This window comes from Saccostrea cucullata, unplaced genomic scaffold (genome assembly GCF_032062105.1).
Source record: "Saccostrea cucullata isolate Sc308-1 unplaced genomic scaffold, CSIRO_AGI_Scuc_v1 ctg1630, whole genome shotgun sequence".
Classification (NCBI taxonomy): domain Eukaryota; kingdom Metazoa; phylum Mollusca; class Bivalvia; order Ostreida; family Ostreidae; genus Saccostrea; species Saccostrea cuccullata.
This window is the reverse complement of record NW_026922524.1, coordinates 106,643-128,767: the sequence shown is the minus strand read 5'-3', so window position 1 is coordinate 128,767 and position 22,125 is coordinate 106,643. Positions and strand designations below refer to the sequence as shown.

The following is a 22,125-nucleotide window of genomic DNA, read 5'->3' as shown; positions in this document are numbered from 1 at the left end:
TTAAAGATTGTTATGCTGGTTAAAAGTAATGCTCAATAATATGAGAACATAAGCTGTGGGTGTGTGGAGAATACTAAACATGCCCGCGATGTAATTTGTTTTTATAAAATTTACAAGAGCCTGTCTGGTATAATGTTATTCATTTCATGGACCTTGATCAACTTTAATATTGAGATCAGCATTTGTGTTCATTTGCAAATGTTCTCTCTATTTTACTTTAACATAAACGTCCGTTTTCTGTATTTTACATAGTACCCACCCCCATTTTGAACCATAAAATGAGTAAGTATTCCAAATATCCCACAATGTCAAGACGAAGTGCGTGCACTGTTTGCTTTATTAACTCACCACGATATTTAAAATCAAAAATGACATCTTCATCACTATAGACTCCCTCTTTTTCTTCTTCAGTACTTAAACTTTCTTCGCCATTCTCTGTTTCCTCTAGTTTACTATCGACACAAGTCTCTGTAACAACATGCCCTCTTTTTTTGTGTTCACTATAAACTACAGTTTCATTGATTTTCTGCTCTATTCCCTTTGGTTCATTATTTACACCAGTCTTTCGGACATCATGCTTTTTCTGCTCTATTTCAGTATTTATATCCGTCTTTTTGACATCAGGAATTTTCTTCTGTGGTTTGGTTTTGACATGGATCTCTGCAATACCTTTGTCTCTTTCCTTTGGTTTAATTTTAGCTACAGCATCTGTGAAATCCTCAGTTTCACTATGGATATGAACGTCGGAGACATCTTTAGAATTTCCCTGTTGTTCAGGCTCCACAGATGTTTCTTGTCCATTCATCGTTTCTTGATAAATAAAGCAAATATTCAGTTCAATTGATATTTCTAAACTATTCTGTAAATGAATGAATTTATCTAAAAGAATGTTAATTGTTTTCCATATTCACTTTAAAGTTGATCTTTGAATATATTCCTATTTTGATGTGAATGAAATCTCTTATTAATCTTCAATTTCTAAAATAATCATATTTAAAGTACATTTGTATTTATATTAAAGTTTTAAAAATCAGATAATCGTATAAGGCATCATTACCATCGTTAGTATGTGTATGTGACAGCAATGGTTGTCTTTGATCTGGTAACATAGAAATATTCTCTCCTTGGTGTATACTGATCTCCACGTTTTCTAAAAAGCAGTTATGTGTAATTACAAAAAAGGAAAATTTCAATTATTTATTATGATTTTTCCATTTAACATATTTCAGGAATCAGTGTGTAGTTACATGTAGTATAGTATGGCAGGGCATTAACGATAGAGGGTAATATGGGATAATATATGCACAACGGGGAAATCCTCTAATGTTCGACCTTTATGCATAAATCATCCCATGTTTCCCACTATCGTCAATCAAAAAAAAAAAAAATAAAAGAATGAAAAGCGTTTTATTTTTTAAAGACTATAGTAATCTAAATCGATTAAATCGATGAAGCACATAAGGACGTTATCGTTATTGCTAGAGATTATTTGATCCCGAGCATGCAACAGGTCAATGGGATGTTAATGTTCGAATTACCAAATTTATATTTGATATATAAACATATGTATTATAGATTTGAAAGTTTTTAAATGTCGTAGTGTTACTACATGAGGACTTCAGAAGATACCTGAAATAAGTCCGTGTTTGTTGCCTTTCTGTTTCATTTTCCATTTCCAAATAACGCCGGCCAGTACCACAAGAAATATTAACACAACAGCAGCAGCCAGGCCGCCAACAATGACCCCTGTAGAGTTGTGTTCCTCCTGCGATAGGATGTTTTCAAGAATATTGATTGTTGAGTTGTAGCTACTACGGATTGTTGATAAGCCAAGTGTAGATATTTCTGTAGTGCCTCTGGTAGTAACAGCATTTGCTGTGCTGTACAAACAGGACGAATGAAAAAGTAAATAAAATAAGTCGCATAAAAGATATCGAATTGTCCTAAACTTCACTTGTCTTTTTGTTCTTCCATAGCGTTCAAGTAGAAAATTAAACGTTTGGCATTTTAAGCGAAAGGGGTTTGAGATCGTTGAAATTGAATATCTCTAAACTAACTACACTGTACATGTATTTATTCAAAATATATTGTACATGTTTTGTCATCTTTCTAACCATTCGGGAAAATATTACCTTTAATTAGATTGATTTACGGGAAGATATTTCAAAACATTAATCTTTCAAAATTAAATGTAATAAAATATTAATTTTATTCGAATGAGGAAATATGCAATGTATCACTCTCACAGTTAAAGTTTATTTTTTTTTTTGGCCTCGTCTTTTCCCGATGGTAATTTTGTGGCTACCTCTTGACCTCACATACATTTAAAAACAAATAATATAAAGTAATTTTTTAACCTCGATTGTAAATTAGTAATTCAAGCAATCTTGAATTTGCATAGCATAGAAATAGTATCTACATTAACTTAGTAATGTCCTGTTGCACGTACAATATATGTAACACAAATTGAAGATAAGAATCAGTTACATGTATCTACCCCAGTACAAAAAGTATACAGAACAAACTAGAATCAATATTTTGACTGTTTGTGTACGTATAGAATGATACCCCATCATTTCTTGTTGCTGAAAGTATATACGAATTCGATATTTTGGAGAAGTTATAAAAATTAAATATCTAAGGAAAAATCAACAGGCGGAGAATAAACTTTGGATAAAATACTTAAACCGTTTGATGGCGCTGGGTTTCTTTTATGTACAGTTTGATTAGACTTAGTATTGTTAAAGCTGACATAAATTCTTAAAAACTCAACATTTTCATCTATGTACGACTTGTTTCATACCAACTATAGCCGTATACCGCCATATTTCTTTCAGATACATGGTCTTATTGTAACGATATGTACCCCAATGCGCTCGTTACATTTAAATGACTTTTTGGCTTGGCTATCGACTTGTGCACATCCCCGATGGTAAAGCTTTTGAGAACACAGGAGTTGATCAAGACATTTCAAAGCTACAATAAACAGCATAATATTCATATTTCTGAATAATTATATTGATTTGAATCAAATGTAATAAAGAAAAAGAAAGAAATGCATTTTTACCTTGTGCCAATTTATGCAGAATATACTTGAAATAAAAAGCAGTAAAATCCGTAAACACACTTTGAAATTATTATCATCCATATGGAACAAAACAACCAGCATCTTTTGATTTGCAGTACGTCTTATGCAGTTGATAAATGTCGAGAAAACGCGTCAAACACATCCATACCTGGTAATAAGATCACTTAATCGGTTCGGAGATGTGCATAAATCAAGTAATATACACCCTGAATTCCATTTATTGAAATATGCATCACAAAAAAGAAATAATCTCCATAAAATTCGATGGTACTTGTAAACTACTCCGTTCAGTCTAGCACGTCGATACACTTCGTCCGTGCTGATCAAATTTTTATCAGGGGAAATATCACAAGTGCATTTGGTATTTGCGCGGCTGAAAGGGGGGTTGGAACTAAAGTATTATAAATGCTGTTCATAAGGTATACTGAAAATTGTCTATCTAGTTCTAATTAAAATTTTGTATATAGTCTGCGGTTGTTTTGCATCGCAAATTTCATTTCTCAATTTAAACTGATTATTTTAATACTAATCTCATATCTAAACCAAGTAATTTGATATACAAGAATTATTGAGGTCAAGAGTTAAAAGCATTTCACCAGAATACATATTTTTTTGTGTACATCTGTACGTTCTTTTACACACAAACGGAGAAAAACCATCCCTTGTTTAGATTGGCATATAGGCATTTGTATTTATAAGCGGAGAGGGAGAGAAATAATTGACGTGACCGCTGTCAAAATATTCTTGGAAGACAAACATCACTGCCAAATCTTTTCTCAGAATTTTAATGTCTCACTCCGACCACAAAGTATACACATTTTGAGGAATATGGCTTTTATAATTATGTAGTTACAGCTGTACAGGAAGTCTTTCGAGATTTCAGTATGCCTGCCTGACAGTCTAGCCTTTTCTTTTTCTATAAAAAAAATTGTAGGAACATTGGGGAGATAATTTCAAAAGCTAGTGTAGGGATACTGGAAACCTGGTTGAATACGAATTATTTTTATTCACTCTTTTGTACATTGAACTCGATTAATTCTCTCTCTCTCTCTCTCTCTCTCTCTCTCTCTCTCTCTTGTAACCATCCGTTAGCGGAATAATAGGAATAAAATCATACGCACTTTCTGTTGTATCCCATTTATAAGCCTTTGGGAAAGAACAAGGATTTTACCAGGCGGGGATGTCAAAACTTGTTAAAAAATTGGAATAATATTTTTACTTTTGAAAAGAAAAAAACCCAAACGCCCAAATTGAAAATGAAGTAAATATGAAATCAACATCACAGGAATGTGAACATTGGGATCTTTACCTTCTCAGGTAAGGAATCTGGACAAAAATTATTTAGACCAGAGGTATAAAAAAACTGATTTTAGGAAGAATATGGATTTCTCACCGGCAGTTTGCTGTCCCTTCCTATATACATGTAAATGCTTTGACTATTATATAATCATTAATATTATGTCAAGAAATATAATTCACATTCAATTATATTTTGATCATTCATATACCACAGAATCAAACTCGTTTATTATACCCCACGTAACAAGTTGTTGGAGGTATTATGTTTTTCGACCCGTCAGTCAGTTAGTGTGTCAGTCAGTCCACCAGTCCTATTTTTTTGTCAGCGCAGCTCTTCATGAAGTGCATCACAGAATTTGGTCAAACTTTGTACATATTTAGGACACAATGTGTAGATTTGCACATTACCAGGAAATTCAGATTACTTTATTTTTCTGGGAATTTCGACACTTTTCAGATTTTTGCCATGTTTTGAATATAGAGATGAACAGTTTGTCATCGCAACTCCTCAAAAACCGCTACACCGATTTTTTTTTCAGATTTTGCAGACATTCAGGACACAATATGTAGATGTACATCAGGTAATTCCTATTCCCGTATTTTTTCGGGATTTTTGGCACTGACTGTGGGGGAGTGGAGGTATGTGAGCTTGCTTACTTTTTCTTTCATTGTATATAAAATTATGAATAACTTTCAATCAAGTTATATTATGTCTTTATTTAAAGAAAATATAAAGTCAGTGCATTCTATAAATTTGAAAACAATTGATAGTAAAGGAATCCGATCTTTTTTTTAATTCATTTACATATCCACCCACCCCCCTTTCACATGAAAATCTATTCAAAGGATGAAAGATTCGTAATGATGCATGATATATGATAATTTGATGTAGTTAAGCCATGTTTATATATTTTATTTACATTTATATATACAGATAACAGTACTATTTTTTTAAAACAAATTATTTGCATTTTTTAAATCAACCAGTGAGTTTTCCACCTTTGAATTTTTCCCTGACCACATAAACTGATCGGCATCAGTGTCCAAGTGCTATGTGGTGAAATTTTTTTTACTGATGAGTAAGCAATGATTTATATGACTTCTGAGATGCATATTTCAATAAAAGTAAAATAGGATATTTCTTTTGACATGTGCACATCCCTGTAACAAGAGCAGTATCCAGGTAAATGTTATATAACTGCATTTCGATGTGTTTTCTCGATATGCATGCGTGCATATCCATAGTTTTTTATGGAATCCGGATGGGGCCACGCAGTTCACTATCGCATCATCGCACCATCGAGATGTGAGTCGATGGTACGATGTCGCGATAATGCGATGACGATGGCGCGATGGTGCGATAACGATGAAGCGATATCATGACGCGATAGCGCGATGACGATGGATTCCATAGTTTTTGCTACATACATGAATGTATTTCTTTTTTTGTGCTTTTTCTATATTGCAGCATATGCATTCAAAAATAATTTACTTCTCAATATGCTAGTTCTAGTTTTTTTGGATTTTTACTTTTCAAACATGTGTTTGGCAAGTTTTTGGATTTCTAAAAATTATGCTATCGGAAATGTGTACATGTCGACAGGCTAGAAAATCACTTAAGTGAAACAAATGAACCAGGCTTTATATAGCACGTACAGGTTGTCAAAATATCTCGAAAAAATATAGCGGAATCGAAGAAATATGGCGGACATGGGCGTGCAGGAATTTAGCAAGTCGTACAAAGATTAAAAATGATGCCTTTTGAAGAGTCCATGTCAGCTTTAAACTATCTTTTGTATCGTGTAATGAGTCAACAGTAGGTTGTTACAGTATAGAACATTTCATATAGACTATAGTTAGTCAATTAACAAATGCATATAAAAGTTTCAAGTAAGTAAAGGAGTACATATGATAAGAGCCAATTTTGGCCCCCTAAAAAGCTATATTTTAGAATTACATTCAGATATGATTGATATTTACGTATTCTTAAGAAGGGATTATATTAGAAATATTTCTAATTTAATTATCACATTTATATGCACTCTCTAGCTGTAAATGACATGAGAAATAATGCTATTTTTGCTATTTTTAAAAAAAGTAAAAATTTTAAATTTTTTTTTTTTTTTTTTTTTGGGAAACATAGAGCACAATGTAGAACATACACAATTTTTCTATAACTAATCAGTTTTGGATAGATACATCTTTGGTAAAAATATAAAGCTTGTTCCAGTCTGCACTCTATATTTTCTGGAAGAAAAAATCTTATTGAAAATATGCAGTATTATACAAGTGAAATACGGGAAAAAGTGATTTTTATGATGTCATATTTCTAAAATATCGGCATTTTGATCAAAATGAAAATGACCAATAAAGGTCGCATATACGAGGGTAGTCCCAAAATTCCGTAGACAAGCGTTGTTTTGTAGGAACCCTATATCATACATTAATGAAACTTCGTATATAAGTTTAACCAACACTATTTGATAAATTTATGGACAAATATGGAGTAACTACATAAATTATTCCAATTCAAATGACATATTTCATTGTCTGGTGTAGGAAGACGGCGCAATACCCAAAAGTTGCAATTTAAATTTGGTATATTATATTTGAAATACTACGAAAAAGTGATTCCATCTTGTATTTTTTGAATGGAAGTAAAAATTCTCATTACTGTTTTATTAACTATATTTCCTCAAATTTTGATGTTTATGCTCTGATAAATATGAATTTTATAACCTTTTTTTTACAGTGGCTGGAACGTTATTGTTGACAACTTACACGAACGATCACGTTACACGAACGATTCCGCACGATTAAACCTGTTACACGAACGATCTTTCACGTTCACGATTCTACACGTTACACGATTTTACACGATTGTTAACGCAAACGCACGATTCTTCACTCAAAATAGTACAAATTATTTAGGAATCAATATATCAAAACGAAAAACGGCTTATTTCTTATTTAAGATTTCAAAGAATTGTCAATATTATTTCATAGACGTTGAAGAAAAAAACGGAAAATGATATTTCTGTAACTAAATATATGCAAAACTAATATTTTAGATTAAAAATAATTATTTCGAAGGTAATTCTCCGATAAAAAAAAACGGATTTTGTTCGCTCTATTAGACAATGTACATGTATGTGGGTCGTATAATTTGATTGAATTGGATATCATGATATGCAGAAAGGGAGATACGATTGAACAAAAATGGCAGCATAGAATGACTTCAATTATAATTACAAATTTTATCCTTATGTTTCCATTGATTCAATGTCTGATAAACTTGCCAATTATTCAATTTTTTCATTTGCAGAAATTGAAAATTAATTAATTACAAATAGGCTCAAGAGATAAACACAGATAATGAAAACTTCTGAAAATCATGCCGTATCCATGTACATGTACATTTGTCGACTAACTAGTTATGTAGGCATTGAGAAATGTTTATTTCTTTGTAAAAAAAATTATGTATTTTCAATGAATTGATTTCAAGATTATTCTGACCATAATAAGAAGCAAATAATAATTAAAATAAGATTTTTCATAAAGGCGATTAAGATCTAAGTACGGTTTATCACAATATTGATCGCGCTATTTGACATAAATTAATATTGTACGACTTACTATATTGCTTGTTTACGGGCGATAATTAGTTCGTACTGCATTCTATTATGTAAATTGCGCTTTTTCATTTTATTTGGATTTTAATTAATAAATTAAGAAACAATTATTATTAATAAAACTAGGTAAATGCTCATTTTGCATGTAACATTCCAATAAAAACTTACAAAACGAAATTTACACGATTCTAAACGCACGATCTCGCACGATTATAAACGCACACGATTGAGTCTGATACACGAACGATCTTTCACGTTTCACGAACGATCGCTCACGATACACGAACGATTCTATACGATTGGTTTGTCAACAATAACGTTCCAGCCACTGTATATACATGGAGTTGAGATCCGACTTTTTGAAAAATGGCGGCCGCGTTGGCACATGCGGTGCACTAGACTATGATCAAGTGTTTAGATACGGAATTCACTCTTACAGAAATGTACTACGCAGCCAGGTTAAGGGCTGCCAAAGGTATAACAGTCTATGCTGAGCTTCGGGAAATCGATTATGACGTCACAGTGAAACTGCACAAATTAATCTCGGGAAATAAATAATCATTTTTCTTTTTCATACACTTTTACATACAGTGATTTCTCCTAAGTATTGTCAACATCAATTAATGTGTAACTTATCTTGGCATTAAAGCACTATTTGAATGTAGAATGAAGCCCAACTTGATCTCGCTGTACTGACAGAAATGACGTCAAAGACTAGTTTGACACGCAGTTTCTCTGCACTTGAGACGCAGATCGATATATTATTGAATCTTGAAAATGTGAAATATATTACTAAATAAGCATGATTTGACTAAAAATAAGTAATAATTTTTAATGTATTAAGCAATAGTTCACAGTCTTATCAAATTGTTAACAAATAAATCTTTTATAAAACCGCACTCGTGCACTGTTATACACAAAGTTACTATGTAAAGTCGTGATTTAATGTTATATTATTTTAATTATCTGTAATTATTCTTAATTGTTTCATTTAGAGCCCTATGTTATATTATGTTTATTTATAGTACGGATACCCGTTGCTCCTTGTGAGCAGCGGCTGTGTAACTTATGTAACTGACCCAGTTAAGAGCGTTGCTCTTCGTGAGCAACCTACTTTATATATATACAGGGGACAGAAAGTTTCTGGGTAGAATAAAATAGTAGAAGTATAATAGATAGAGATGGAGTTTATTTAATTTGGTCAGTGCTGTTCAAGGATATTTTATTTTGTGCATTTTGTTGGACTATTAAAATTTGAGATCATGTAAATAAATTGTAAAACGATAACCAGGTGTTTTCACTGAAGCAACACTTCATTGAGGAAGCATGGATTAATTATTAACTTAATTCCACTGGATTAAAATATTGTGTGCTGTTTACCGCTCGACGGCGCTACAAGTGGTGGCCAGCGGTGGGATATTTCAATTCCGATTGGATTTATTTATTCTGGTGGGATTTAATAACTCCGGTGAGATGTTATCATTCCGGTTGGATTTTATTATTCCGGTGAACTTCTAGTGATATATGTGTGATTTTAATATTTGTGGAGGAATATTCATATATCTGTGAAATAATTGTGAATTATGGAATTTCCAAGGAATCATCCGAACCAGAGACTGGCGTACATCTACGACTATGATGATTTTGGGAATAAAGTTCTTGTTAGGATTGAGCCGTTTGACTTAAGAAAGGAGTGTCCGAATTGCTACAACATGTTTATAAAAACAGAAAATCGTCACAGTTTGCAAATTGGAAGTGAAGGAATTATGCGACATTTTTACCGATGTCCGGCATGTGGGTGCTGCATTAAAATTCATGCGTAATGAAATGCGATGTAAATAATGTGAATATTTCGCCAAATTAAACTGGATTTATTTGTTACTTTTGTGTATGTGACTCATGTGTTGATTGCTATAACATTAATCTGGAATCAACCTGGACATAAGGAATTAAAAATGGAAACTGTGAGAACTCCCGAGACACCAAGAGCGCCGAGAACTCCCGCAGTGCGCCGAAATTTACTAACAGAATTTGATGATGCCGATGCTACAATGCAAAGAAGTCCGGAAGTTGAATTCGATTTGGAGACACCTATTCAGTCTGAAGTAGGGCTGGAAATCGCAGATCAAAATGATCAAAATGTAGGATGGGGAGGCTTCCTAAAATACTGGATTTTAGTGATCGTGTTGTGCATATCAGTGATAATGGGAATTTATCAATTAATTCCTAAAAATCTAGTGATAGAGTTTACGCGGGAATTTCAATTCATAGTGATTTTCATTTTTCTGACCGCACTAGTGATTAGTATTCTATGGAAAATGTGCTATAGCAGAGGACATACAACGGAACGCACCAGACATCCTGTAACCAGCACGACAAGGCGTAGAACACGGCCTATCATGACACCAAGTTCGGATTCTACATATTTATCACCCAGGGAGCAAACTGGTCATGTTGAGATGAACATTCCTCTTAAACGAGTATTCAAGGGGGACGGATTTTCAATCTGGAGTGAATTCATTAGATACTTTGAGAATGTTGCAAATTTAAATCAGTGGACTCAACAGCGTATGAGACGGATACTGCTTACTACCCTCCGAGATCAGGCAGAAGCATATGCATACGGACTACCCGAGAATACATTACAAGATTACAATTCTCTTAAAACTGCCTTGAACCAGAGGTTTGGGCATACTGCCTTAAAAGAAAGTTACATTGCAGAAGCTAAATTACGCCGTAAAAAGGAAAAGGAGACTTTTAGGGATTTTGGTCAAGCAATTGAGGATTTATACAGGCGTGCTTTCCCTGATAATCGGGATTTTGTAATGGAGAGTTCTCTGAAGACTTTCCTGGACAATTGCAGCTCAAACGAGGATTTTAGGCTCGCTGTGAAGCGAACACGTCCCAAGACGCTCTCTGAGGCTATAACTGCAGCCATGCAGGAGGAGTGCATTAGATTCACAGAAACAGGAAGCACAAACTGTACGCACCGCAAGTATATGAAGTCAAGGAAAACAGACTTAACCCGGAAAATAAATTAACAAGTTCAATGAAATCAACAAAAAGGTGTTTCAAGTGTAATTCGACTCAGCATTTGATGCGAGATTGTCCTAAAAATGTAAGACCTAATTCCGGAACTGGGATCCGGAGGAGCCATGTCTCCAGCAGAAGCCAACAGTTAAACCAGGATCGACCGAGGCAGTAGGCCATGCGTCGGTCATAGAACAGGAGAGGCCTAGTACAGATGATGTACATGTGAAACATCACATGGCATTTGCAGAAACGCAAACTGATGAAACGCACACTGATTTGAAACAAATGGAGGAACAGCCTAACTGCTCAACTCAATCTTGTGTAGTGCTGGATGGAAAGCCCGATATGACAGTAAAAGGCTTATTAGAGGGAACAGAAGTAGAGTGGAAAATCGACACTGGTGCGGCAAATACTTTCATCTCTGAAGACGTTTATTGTAGTATTCTTCCTCAGAACAGACCTGTACTGGAGCAAGTGAGAAAGAAATTTGAGACTGCAGACGGAAGACCAATGAATGTTATAGGGACTGCGAACATGATTTTAACTTTTGGGCAGACAGATATTTATTTTCGAGTATTTGTGGGCGGCGTGAAGTGTAACATGCTTGGAAAAGACTTTATGATGAAATACGAATGTCACTGGGATTATCGGAATCACAACTTGATGATGAGATGTGTGCACACAAGCGAGAATGCAGAGATTAGCTGTCGTGTTCGTTCAGTGGAGAACATTGTAATTCCGGCGAGACACAAAGCTGTGATAAAATCTAGAGTGATTCCTAGTAATAATATGGAAGGTATATTAGTACCGATGATGAAATTTGTCAACACACATGGACTTGTGGTTGGACATGTTTTAGTGAATGCTGAAAACAGCGTTATATTTGTGCGTGTTTTTAACCCAGGAGACAAAGCAGTTTGTGTTAAGGAAAACACAGAAATGGCGTTAGTGAAACCTGTTAATTACGTCAGTGAGGAAGTGCGGAATTCAGATGTGTGTAACATAGAAACTGGACACAATTCTGAGGATATTCCTGAACTTCTGAGGGAAATGTATCATGAAGGATGCAAAAACCTAACCCCACAACAAGCAGTTAAATTCAAACAGTTTTTACTTTGTCGGAAATCTGCATTTGCCGACCCCGAAATGCCCCTGCAGCGCTCAAATGTTGGAGAACATCGGATTAACTTGAATGATGAAACGCCATTTAAAGAACCTGTAAGGAGAGTACCAATATTTAAGCGAGATATATTGGATGCGGAGATTAATAAACTGAGAACACAAGTGTTGATTGAAGAATCAGTAAGTCCTTGGTCATCTCCCCTTGTACTAGTGCAAAAGAAAGACAAGACCTGGAGATTATGTGTGGATTATCGGCGTCTGAATGCTCAAATCATTAAAGATGCCTATCCTATTCCGAGAATTGCGGAAGATTTAGATGCGTTATCCGGATCTACATGGTTTACTTCACCTGACCTTAATATGGCTTATCATCAAATTCCAATGCGAGAGTGTGACAAGGAGAAAACAGCCTTTGGAACTCCACGGGGAGGACTGTATCAATATACAGTAATGCCTTTTGGACTGTGCAATGCCCCCGCTACTTTTCAAAGAGTAATAGAGCAAACCTTAAGAGGTTTACAGTGGCACATAGCAGTATTGTATTTAGACGACATTATTGTGTATAGCCGAGAATTCGAGGAGCATTTAAGGAACTTGAGTTTAGTATTTGATAGACTGAAGAATGCTAATTTAAAATTGAAGGCCAAGAAATGCAGTTTCTTTAATCATGAAGTGAGTTTTCTAGGACATATAGTATCTGAGGAAGGAATCAAAACAGACCCAAGCAAGACAAAATCTGTAGTGGACTGGCACATTCCACGGAACGTTACAGAATTGCGTAGTTTTCTGGGATTAGTTTCGTATTACAGGCGTTTTATCAAAGACTTTGCAAAAATTGCTAAATGCCTTCACGAACTTACAAGTAAAAATCAACCATGGAATTGGACTTCCGAATGTGATGAAGCATTTAATCACCTGAAATCAAAGTTAGTGAGTGCACCTATCTTAAGTTACCCGGATATAAACGGAGGAGTTTTTATTTTGGATACGGATGCCAGCAATGACGCAATAGGAGCAGTGTTATCACAGATTCAGGACGGACAGGAAAAAGTGATAGCCTACGGAAGTCGTACTCTTACAAAAGCTGAGAGAAATTATTGTATTACGCGAAAAGAAATGTTAGCACTTGTTTACTTCATTAAACATTTCAAACATTACTTGCTTGGACGGGAATTCATTCTGAGGACAGATCATGGATCACTTGTGTAGCTACATAAGTTTAAAGAACCTGATGGACAGATCGCTCGTTGGCTTCAACAACTAGCTTCATATACGTTTCAAATTCAGCATAGACCTGGAAAACGCCATGGAAACGCAGACGGATTAACTAGGATTAATACCCAGAATGGGCAATGTAAACAGTGCAAAATGAATGTGACAGAGGAGTCAAGTGATACAAAATATTATCACATAGAGGACTTGCGGAAATTAGCTAACAGTGAAGATCACGAGTCTTGTAATTACGTGTGTGACATTAAAACCCTATTTCCAGAAACGGATCAGGAAACGAATCTGTGCTATATAAGTGATAATTCGCCACCTCACAGGACCTCGAAACGTATTCCAAATCGACCTGTACAAGCTAAACCTAGGAAACAACCTGAAACATCGTTGTGTTTAGACAATATTAGAGAACTTCAGTTGACTGATGACGATATATCACCATTTCTTAAGTGGAAAGAAGACCCGGATTTTCCAAAACCAGCAATAGAATCAGTGTCAAGTCTTGGTTTTGAGAGCAAATTTCTATATTCACGATGGGAATTACTGACTGTAAACCAAGGTGTTTTGTGTATTAAATTGATTGAGGACAGCAAAGAACACTTAAGAATCGTAGTGCCTCGGAAATTACGGGATGCTGTAATGTGGAATTTCCATGATGCTGTGACAGCTGGACACTTAGGAGTAAGACGCACATATGAAAAACTTAACAGAAGCAATTATTACTGGCCTCATTTACGGAGATATGTTCAGGATTATATTTCTTCGTGTGATATTTGTGAGGAACGGAAAAATCCATACAGGAAGAAAAGGAGCTATATGAAAACTTATATGAGTGGTGTTAAATTCGAAAGAGTTGATGTGGATATAGCTGGACCGTTTCCGAAATCAGCAAATGGATTCGTATATATTCTAGTGCTTTCGGATTACTTTACTAAATTCATGGAAGTATTTCCCCTTAGGAACATTGAAGCCGAAACAGTAGCCGAAACTATGTTTAGAGGATGGATTAAACGCTACGGATACCCCCAAGAAATACACTCAGACCAAGGTGCCCAATTTGAGAGTCAGTTATTTCGGGAAATGTGCAAATTCCTGCAAATCAACAAAACACGCACCACGTCTTATCATCCGCAATCGGATGGAATGATTGAAAGACTAAACAGGACCATCAAAGATATGCTATCTAAGTAAATTACAGCGAATCAAACAGACTGGGATAAATTCATAGATGGTATTGTGTTTGCTTATAATAGCACTGTACATGAATCAACTGGACTAACACCGTACAGAATGGTATTCGGCGAAGAAATGACTCTTCCAGTGAATCTAATGACAGAAAATTTGGATAGTGACGAAGAGAGAATGTTCGGAAATACAGCGGAATATGTGCGTAATCTAGAGAAAAATCTGTGTGAAATGTATGACATTGTGAGAACTACAACGAATCAAAGTTCTGAGAGACAAAAACGAGCTTATGATCGGAATGTTCGTTCTATTAATTATGAAGTTGGAGATTTAGTTCGCCGGAGCCAGCCTAAAGTTGCTGTCGGATGTAAAACTAAACTAGCCCGAAAATGGACAGGACCTTGGATTGTTGTCAAAAGACTCAGTGATGTTTTATTCCAAATAAAACATTCAGAGAAATCAAAACCAGTAGTCGTCCATTCAGACAATATCAAACTGTATCGAGGGAATAAACAATACCCGTCAAAACAAAGCCCAGAATACACGCGTGACCAGCCGGAGAGAGCATCCGCTACGCATCGCCGCGCTCGATTCAGCAGACGGAAGCAAAACGCTTTGAAGACGCCGCCAGTACGTCGCAGACGCCAGACTTCAGTCACCAGCCGCCAGCCAATCAGATTCCGAGTTGGAGAATGACACGCCCCAGATTCCCCCGACCTAGACAACCAGGCACGGGAGGATTATAAAAAGACCGCTTCGCTTCAGAGACAACCATTTGTAATTATATAAGTAAATATGCGTTGTGATATCTGTGGGAAAATATTTTCAAGAGCCAGCAACCTTAACTTACACGTGAAAGAACAACATGCATCTGATCTTGAGTGTTTAAAGTGTAACTTTTGCCAGAGGACATTTACCAGAATCTATAACTTACGGAGACACTACAGACTTGTTCACAAACTAGATGGGACCACATTGAGTGAAGCCATGGATCGGAAACGATATTCGGTGAAAAGACAAAGTTACGAAGAGGCTCAGAAACCTGTGTACGTTTTAAGTGAACAGTACGAGAACATTTCCTCCGACGAAGAATTTACCATAGAGAATGACAGAGATGAACAGCCAAAACAGCAAAGTGAGCTAGATTTCTTAGAAGATATTTCGTTGGATTCGGGTGATATACCATCAGACGACCTTGTGAGGGACTTGTTGGACGCCAGGAACCTAACTCGACCCGAGGAGGACATAGACGGTGAGGGACGAAGTGAAACCCCCGAGAGTCGCGTGGATTACGAGACCATGTCCGAGCGTGAAGAAAGTGACAATGTACACAATAATGTGACGCAAGTTAAATCAACAATTTGTTTGATTCTTAATAAAGTGACCACTACTTTTCCTGATGGAAAAATTGAAGTTAGTAGGGATTTGCAAATCTTATTTTCCGAAGGCATTGCTCCGGAAAACGTGGACTTTAATTCTGTGGCCAGTGAAGTGTTCGAGGAAGTGCAGGAACATTTCCGATAAGGGAACACGCGGGTAATGAGAGGAGACTTTTCTATGTAAATGTGACTTTGTAAATATCAACTTGTATATATTTATTTGATTTTGTTTTATATGCTATTGATTGGGCAGCACTGATAATTATTTCTAAATACTTCATATTTATTCTTTTGTACGGAACCAAAAGCTAAGAAGGGGGAAGTTGTAAAGTCGTGATTTAATGTTATATTATTTTAATTATCTGTAATTATTCTTAATTGTTTCATTTAGAGCCCTATGTTAGATTATGTTTATTTATAGTACGGATACCCGTTGCTCCTTGTGAGCAGCGGCTGTGTAACTTATGTAACTGACCCAGTTAAGAGCGTTGCTCTTCGTGAGCAACCTACATTATATATATACATGGGAAAGAAAGTTTCTGGGTAGAATAAAATAGTAGAAGCATAGGAGAAGTATAATAGATAGAGATGGAGTTTATTTAATTTGGTCAGTGCTGTTCAAGGATATTTTATTTTGTGCATTTTGTTGGACTATTAAAATTTGAGATCATGTAAATAAATTGTAAAACGATAACCAGGTGTTTTCACCGAAGCAACACTTCATTGAGGAAGCATGGATTAATTATTAACTTAATTCCACTGGATTAAAATATTGTGTGCCGTTTACCGCTCGACGGCGCTACAACTACACTCAGAGGCACCACCCCTCGAAAATCTCAAACTTTCAACGATATCCGCTAAACTACTAAATATGATTTTTTGTACACATGCAGCTATTGTCCCTACTATTTTGAAAAGTGCTGGGAGCAAGTTGTGCGTTGATGATTTTTTTCTGTAATTCTACATTATTTCAATGCATATAGTGTAACTGCATGAAGTTTATTAAAAGATGGCTTAATTTTATATAATTCCCAAGCATTGAGAAGTTGCTCCCAGCACTTTTCGGGTTAAAAAAAATTGTCTTTAAGAAAACTCAATCAACTTGGTGAAAAATATATCGTTGAACTTTTACGATATTTATATCCGTACATATTTTTTTTTCAAATTTTAACCATGTCACGTGACAAACAGCTGATGTAAGTTAAGTCGCTTTGGTAGAACTCGGCTGAGACCCCATACATGCATATGCATTAGTACAATTCCCCATAAATTAAAACTTTTGCTAATGAAAAAAAAATCAAAATTATATTGATTTTCTCTCAACATTTTAAAGCACATTTCCTATGGGCGTCCTTGACCTAGCTGCGCAGTCTTAAATGCTTGGTAGATTAAGAAATTTTTTCTCGTCCTTAGTATTTAAAATGACTAAAACAGTTTCTCTATGTATGTGTGAATAACAGTAAAAGTAAAATAAAACAAATAAAAGACAGGGCTAAGAAATGGGCAAGAGGTCCATTGTGCAACTCCAGTAGAGAAAACAGACGAAAACCCCATCGAAATATAGCGTTTTAAAATAACTATTATTTAATACCTGTACTTGCATATACTCTGTTTACATATTTTAATGTTTGATCATATCTTAGTAATTAAGATATTTCACATTTATAACTATAACCGTTTCGTGTAATTTAAGAATTTGATTCTGGTAATTGAAATATTTCCTTTAAAAAATTAAATTGTTGACATGTATTTTTTGATGTTGCAGATTGCTTCGGGTGTTAGAAAACGATATCACTTAAAATCTACAACTCAAAAAGTTTTCAAGTAAACATAATTAAACTTTGTAATTTATCTGCCAAGAACACGCTTTATCAACCCTGAAAATTGTATTTAGATACATAAATTTCTTTCAATGATATGAGCTCAGTCTACGGAATTTTGGGACAACCCTCGTATAGCTGTACAAATTAATGCTATATATAAAGTAAAATTAAGATGTTTATTTTAAGGGGCTAATTGAGCCACTTACCATATATTGCTCTTTGTACGACTAATTTAAGTTGTTTATTATATCAAATATTATCTTATAATGGTAAAATTGCATTGAGAAACATATAACTATCATCTAAAAGAATCACAATTTATGACTCTATGTAAAATATAAACAAAAAAATACTAGTTAAACTATAAGGTACAAAATGTATCAATACAAGAAATCTAAGAAATTATTATCATTAGCAAGATCAATAATGTTACCATGTGTTATTTTTATGATAACAAGAATAATTCAAACAATGCATTTTTTTCGTATTTTGGTTTATGAGAGGATACGTACATATTCGGACATGACGATTCGGCAAGAAAACATTGATCTTCAGTATTGATGCTTTGACAGGCGGGATCTAAATACATCAATTGATAAATGGATGAAAATTGAATAAATGTATCAATAAATAAAATTTAAAAAATGAAATTTTGTTTTCATTTGATAGCAAGTATTGTCTCTTTATGAAATTACATTTTTAAAACAATGATCTTACACTGGTATATTGTATTGCTTTGATAATCTTCGTCAGGACAACCTGATGAAAATCCAAGACAATCGACGTAATACAGTTTTTCTCCGTCAGTTTCCAAACAGTTGCCTTAAAAATGAGTGGAAAAGTAACACGTGTGTAAAATTCCAAAGCATGGAACAGACTATTTCAAAGCTGTATAATTTATTTAAGAACCGATTGAATGCTTTATAATCAGCATTTCATGCAGAAAAAATATATAGTGAATTATCTTCAAACAAAATTTCATCGAAATATTTGAGCTTTTGGTTGAATCTTTAAAGAGTTCTCAAGAACCACTGCACCAAAAAAAATATTTATACTTCAACGATAGGTTCATGAAAGATTGTACTATCAAGTTTAATCAAATCAAGGTATGGCAGGACCACGATTGCAATGAACGATCTGATTTTGCATAGATATTTTGAATATCTTTTTCACATTTTTGATTTCTTCTCAAGAACTACTGGGCCATTTTCAACCAAACTTGGCTCACAGTATTCTTAGATAAAGGGAATTCATGTTTGTTTAAATGAAGGGTCACACCCATGTTCAAAGGGAAAATTTGATTGTATGTTTTCAGAAATCTTCTTCTCAAGAATAACTGTTCCAGGAAGGATGAAATTTCTTGAGAATTATCCTCAGGTATTGTCTATTCAAGTTTGTTCAAACAATGATCCCCAGGGGTAGAGGGGGGCACAATTGCCAATCGAAGTTTTACATAGAAATACAGCAAAACTTGGTTATAATGAAGTTACCGTGACCTTTGAAAACACTTCGTTTTATCCGTAATTCGCTATAGCCGTATAGGAATTTTATTAAATTCATATAGCTTGTGATCCAAGATGACTTTCGCTATATCCGTAACTTTGCAATATCCGTGTTCGTACTAAACGAGTTTGCTGTATATAGGAATTTAAAAAAATCTTCTGAAGAACCACTGTCTAGGAAAGATGAAACTTTGATGGAAGCATCCTCAGGTAGGGTATATTTAAGTTCTCTAAAACCTTGACCCAGGGGTATGAGGGGACCACAGCGGCCGATAAAAGTTTAACATAAATATATATAGGGAAATTCTTTAAAAATCTACTTCTATGGAATAGCAAAGGCATGAATATTATTATGGAAGCATCCGCAGGTATTGGACATTCATTTTTGTTCAAATTATGACTCCTGGGCTAGGGTGTGGTGACACCATGGAATCCAAGTCTTACATAGAAACATGTTGAACATATCATTAAAAATCTTCTTTTCAAGAAAAGCGAAACCATGATATTAGTCCTATTCATATGGACGCTTTCTGAGGTAGTGTAGATTCAATTTTGTTTAAGTTATGACAACTGGGGTTAGGGTGGGGCCACAATGTTAATTCAAATGTAAAGGCAAGAAAGCAAGAAGTAGTCAACGAAATATGCAAGCACTCTTAGTTAGTGTAGATTCAAGTTTGTTCAAATTACACCCTCTCCCCTTTAAGGATTGGTTTGAACCACTACAAACACATGTATTAGGTTTTAACTTTTCAATAATGAACTGATTTATGCATTTTTCCTAGCCACATTACTCAGATTAGCGATGAGGCACATGAACCACTTGTATGCTTAATATCCTAATATTAATTAGATTCAAGTTTGTTCAATGCATGAGCTCAAGGGTAGAAAAGGGTCTCAATGGATGATCAAAGTTTTACATAGAAACATATAGTGAAAATCTTACAAAATTTTCCCCAGGAACATACAATATGATTAGTCATATTTATATAAAAACACCCTGAGATGGTGTTAATTTTATTTTGTACAAACAATGCATTGCCCGGGATAAATATTTGACCACAATTGACAATTAAGTTTAACATATGGAATCATAGGATTCAATCAAATGATTTAAAAATCGTCTTCTCGGGAATAGAAAAGCCGTGGTAGCCTTTTTTCAATTTATTTCGGAGCAACCTTTGAAAATGTAAAATCAAATTGTTCTAACCGTAACCCCGGGGAAGGTCGGGATAACAATAAAGACTTAACAGAGGAAAAGCCCAGTTTGTCAAAGAAATATGCTAGCATACTTGTTAAGTGTAGACTGTAGATTTTTTCAAATCATATCCACTATACCACCTTTTCCCCTTCCTGGCCCGGTCGGGACCACTTATGCATTTAAGCTTCTTCAATGCTGAAATGGTTACTGCCTTTTTTATTAGCCACAGTGCTCAGATGAGCGATGTTGCTAAGCTTTTTGAGTCATATAATCTGACACAAAGTATTGAATTATTCATGTTATTACTGTTTATTTATCTATGACGTGCTCTATTTCTAAACACGAACTGAAAATGCTGATGTGATGACTTTGCTATCTCGCATTTTTATCTCCTGGACTACATGCATATCTTAAAATTTATTTTTTAATAAACGAGTAAATCCCCCCTTTTCATTTATACAAAAAAACATACTTTGTAAATGTGATATTTGTAAATCAAATGCCTGTCGATATTGTTTTCGTAATATTTAGTTACTTTGGCTAAAGAAGAGGCTTCGACGAATGTTTTCTAAAATATGTTGTTCTGAAATGCTTTAGCAACATTAAAGTCGTGTTAATATACCATAATCTTAAGAATATATTGACTAAAAATCAGTGTCCATTCTCTTTTAAAACTTCTGATACCAGACTACTCACCCCTTTCTATAAATTTCATGACTCCTCTGAAACACAGCTCTAGAAGTCCAGTTTTGTTGGAATTTGGGACACAGATGTACTGATTGTTTCCATATATGTCCTGTCCACAACCCAAACTGGTGGAGGATTCTTCCACCTCTCTAATATTCCGAGGGCATGATTCCAAAAACGTTTCCATTTCTACGGAGAAAAATATTAAAATTACTAAGGAACTGAAAGTAGCAAAAAATGAACAATTTGTACATTGTAATTGTTTAGCTGAAGAGTGATCAAACATATCAGAGTAAATGTTGCAGGTATTATATAATGATTATGTTGTTTTTATCTGTTTGAAACACTGCATTATGATTTCGACAAAAAAATCAACATCCCCTTAAATATATATTTTAATGCAACCTATCTTAAAGTCGTACTTTGGGTGTCATGTTTCATCCCAAATGTAGAAAAAAAATACATCATTGCTCTGTTGACCATGGACTAATCTCATAACCTTATTAATGATGATAATGTTTAAACGATTGATATATGCTCCTGACTTTTACATCAATAAGGATGATGCTTTAATGATAAATGTCTGTTCCAGACTTTTACCTTTTCCATACTCAAATTTAAAATAACATTGAAGAACATGCTATTACTACGTGACTACTACTAAGTTCTATTCCAATAACAACTTTTAAAAAGTGGATATAATTCAATCAAAATATATAAATAGATAGTGTCTTTTTACTGCATGGTTCAAAACAAAAAAGCATTCCTAAAGCCCCTTTCACAATTGGCGCACGAGCAGAGGTGACAAAATATTCGTGCGACCGAGGAATTTTGTTTAGGATCGTAAACTGTTGCCAAAATAATCGCATATGATAAAAGTCTTCGTACGGAATTCGCGCGATCTACAGCGACTGTTGTGCATTAAATCCCGCGATCTATCTTGCGTCTATATG

The 22,125-nt window shown here is 34.7% G+C and overlaps 1 protein-coding gene across 1 annotated transcript; it reads right to left on the bottom strand.

The window, feature by feature from the left end:
• Positions 1 to 244: 244 nt before the first annotated feature.
• Positions 245 to 21,359, bottom strand: LOC134261908 (uncharacterized). Its single transcript, XM_062744295.1, has 6 exons — positions 21,182 to 21,359; positions 18,503 to 18,607; positions 18,298 to 18,364; positions 1,630 to 1,880; positions 1,058 to 1,150; positions 245 to 810 (listed from the first exon to the last, which is right to left on the bottom strand). The coding sequence occupies exons 1-6, from the start codon at positions 21,357 to 21,359 to the stop codon at positions 245 to 247; spliced, it is 1,260 nt and encodes a 419-aa protein (XP_062600279.1).
• Positions 21,360 to 22,125: the final 766 nt, after the last annotated feature.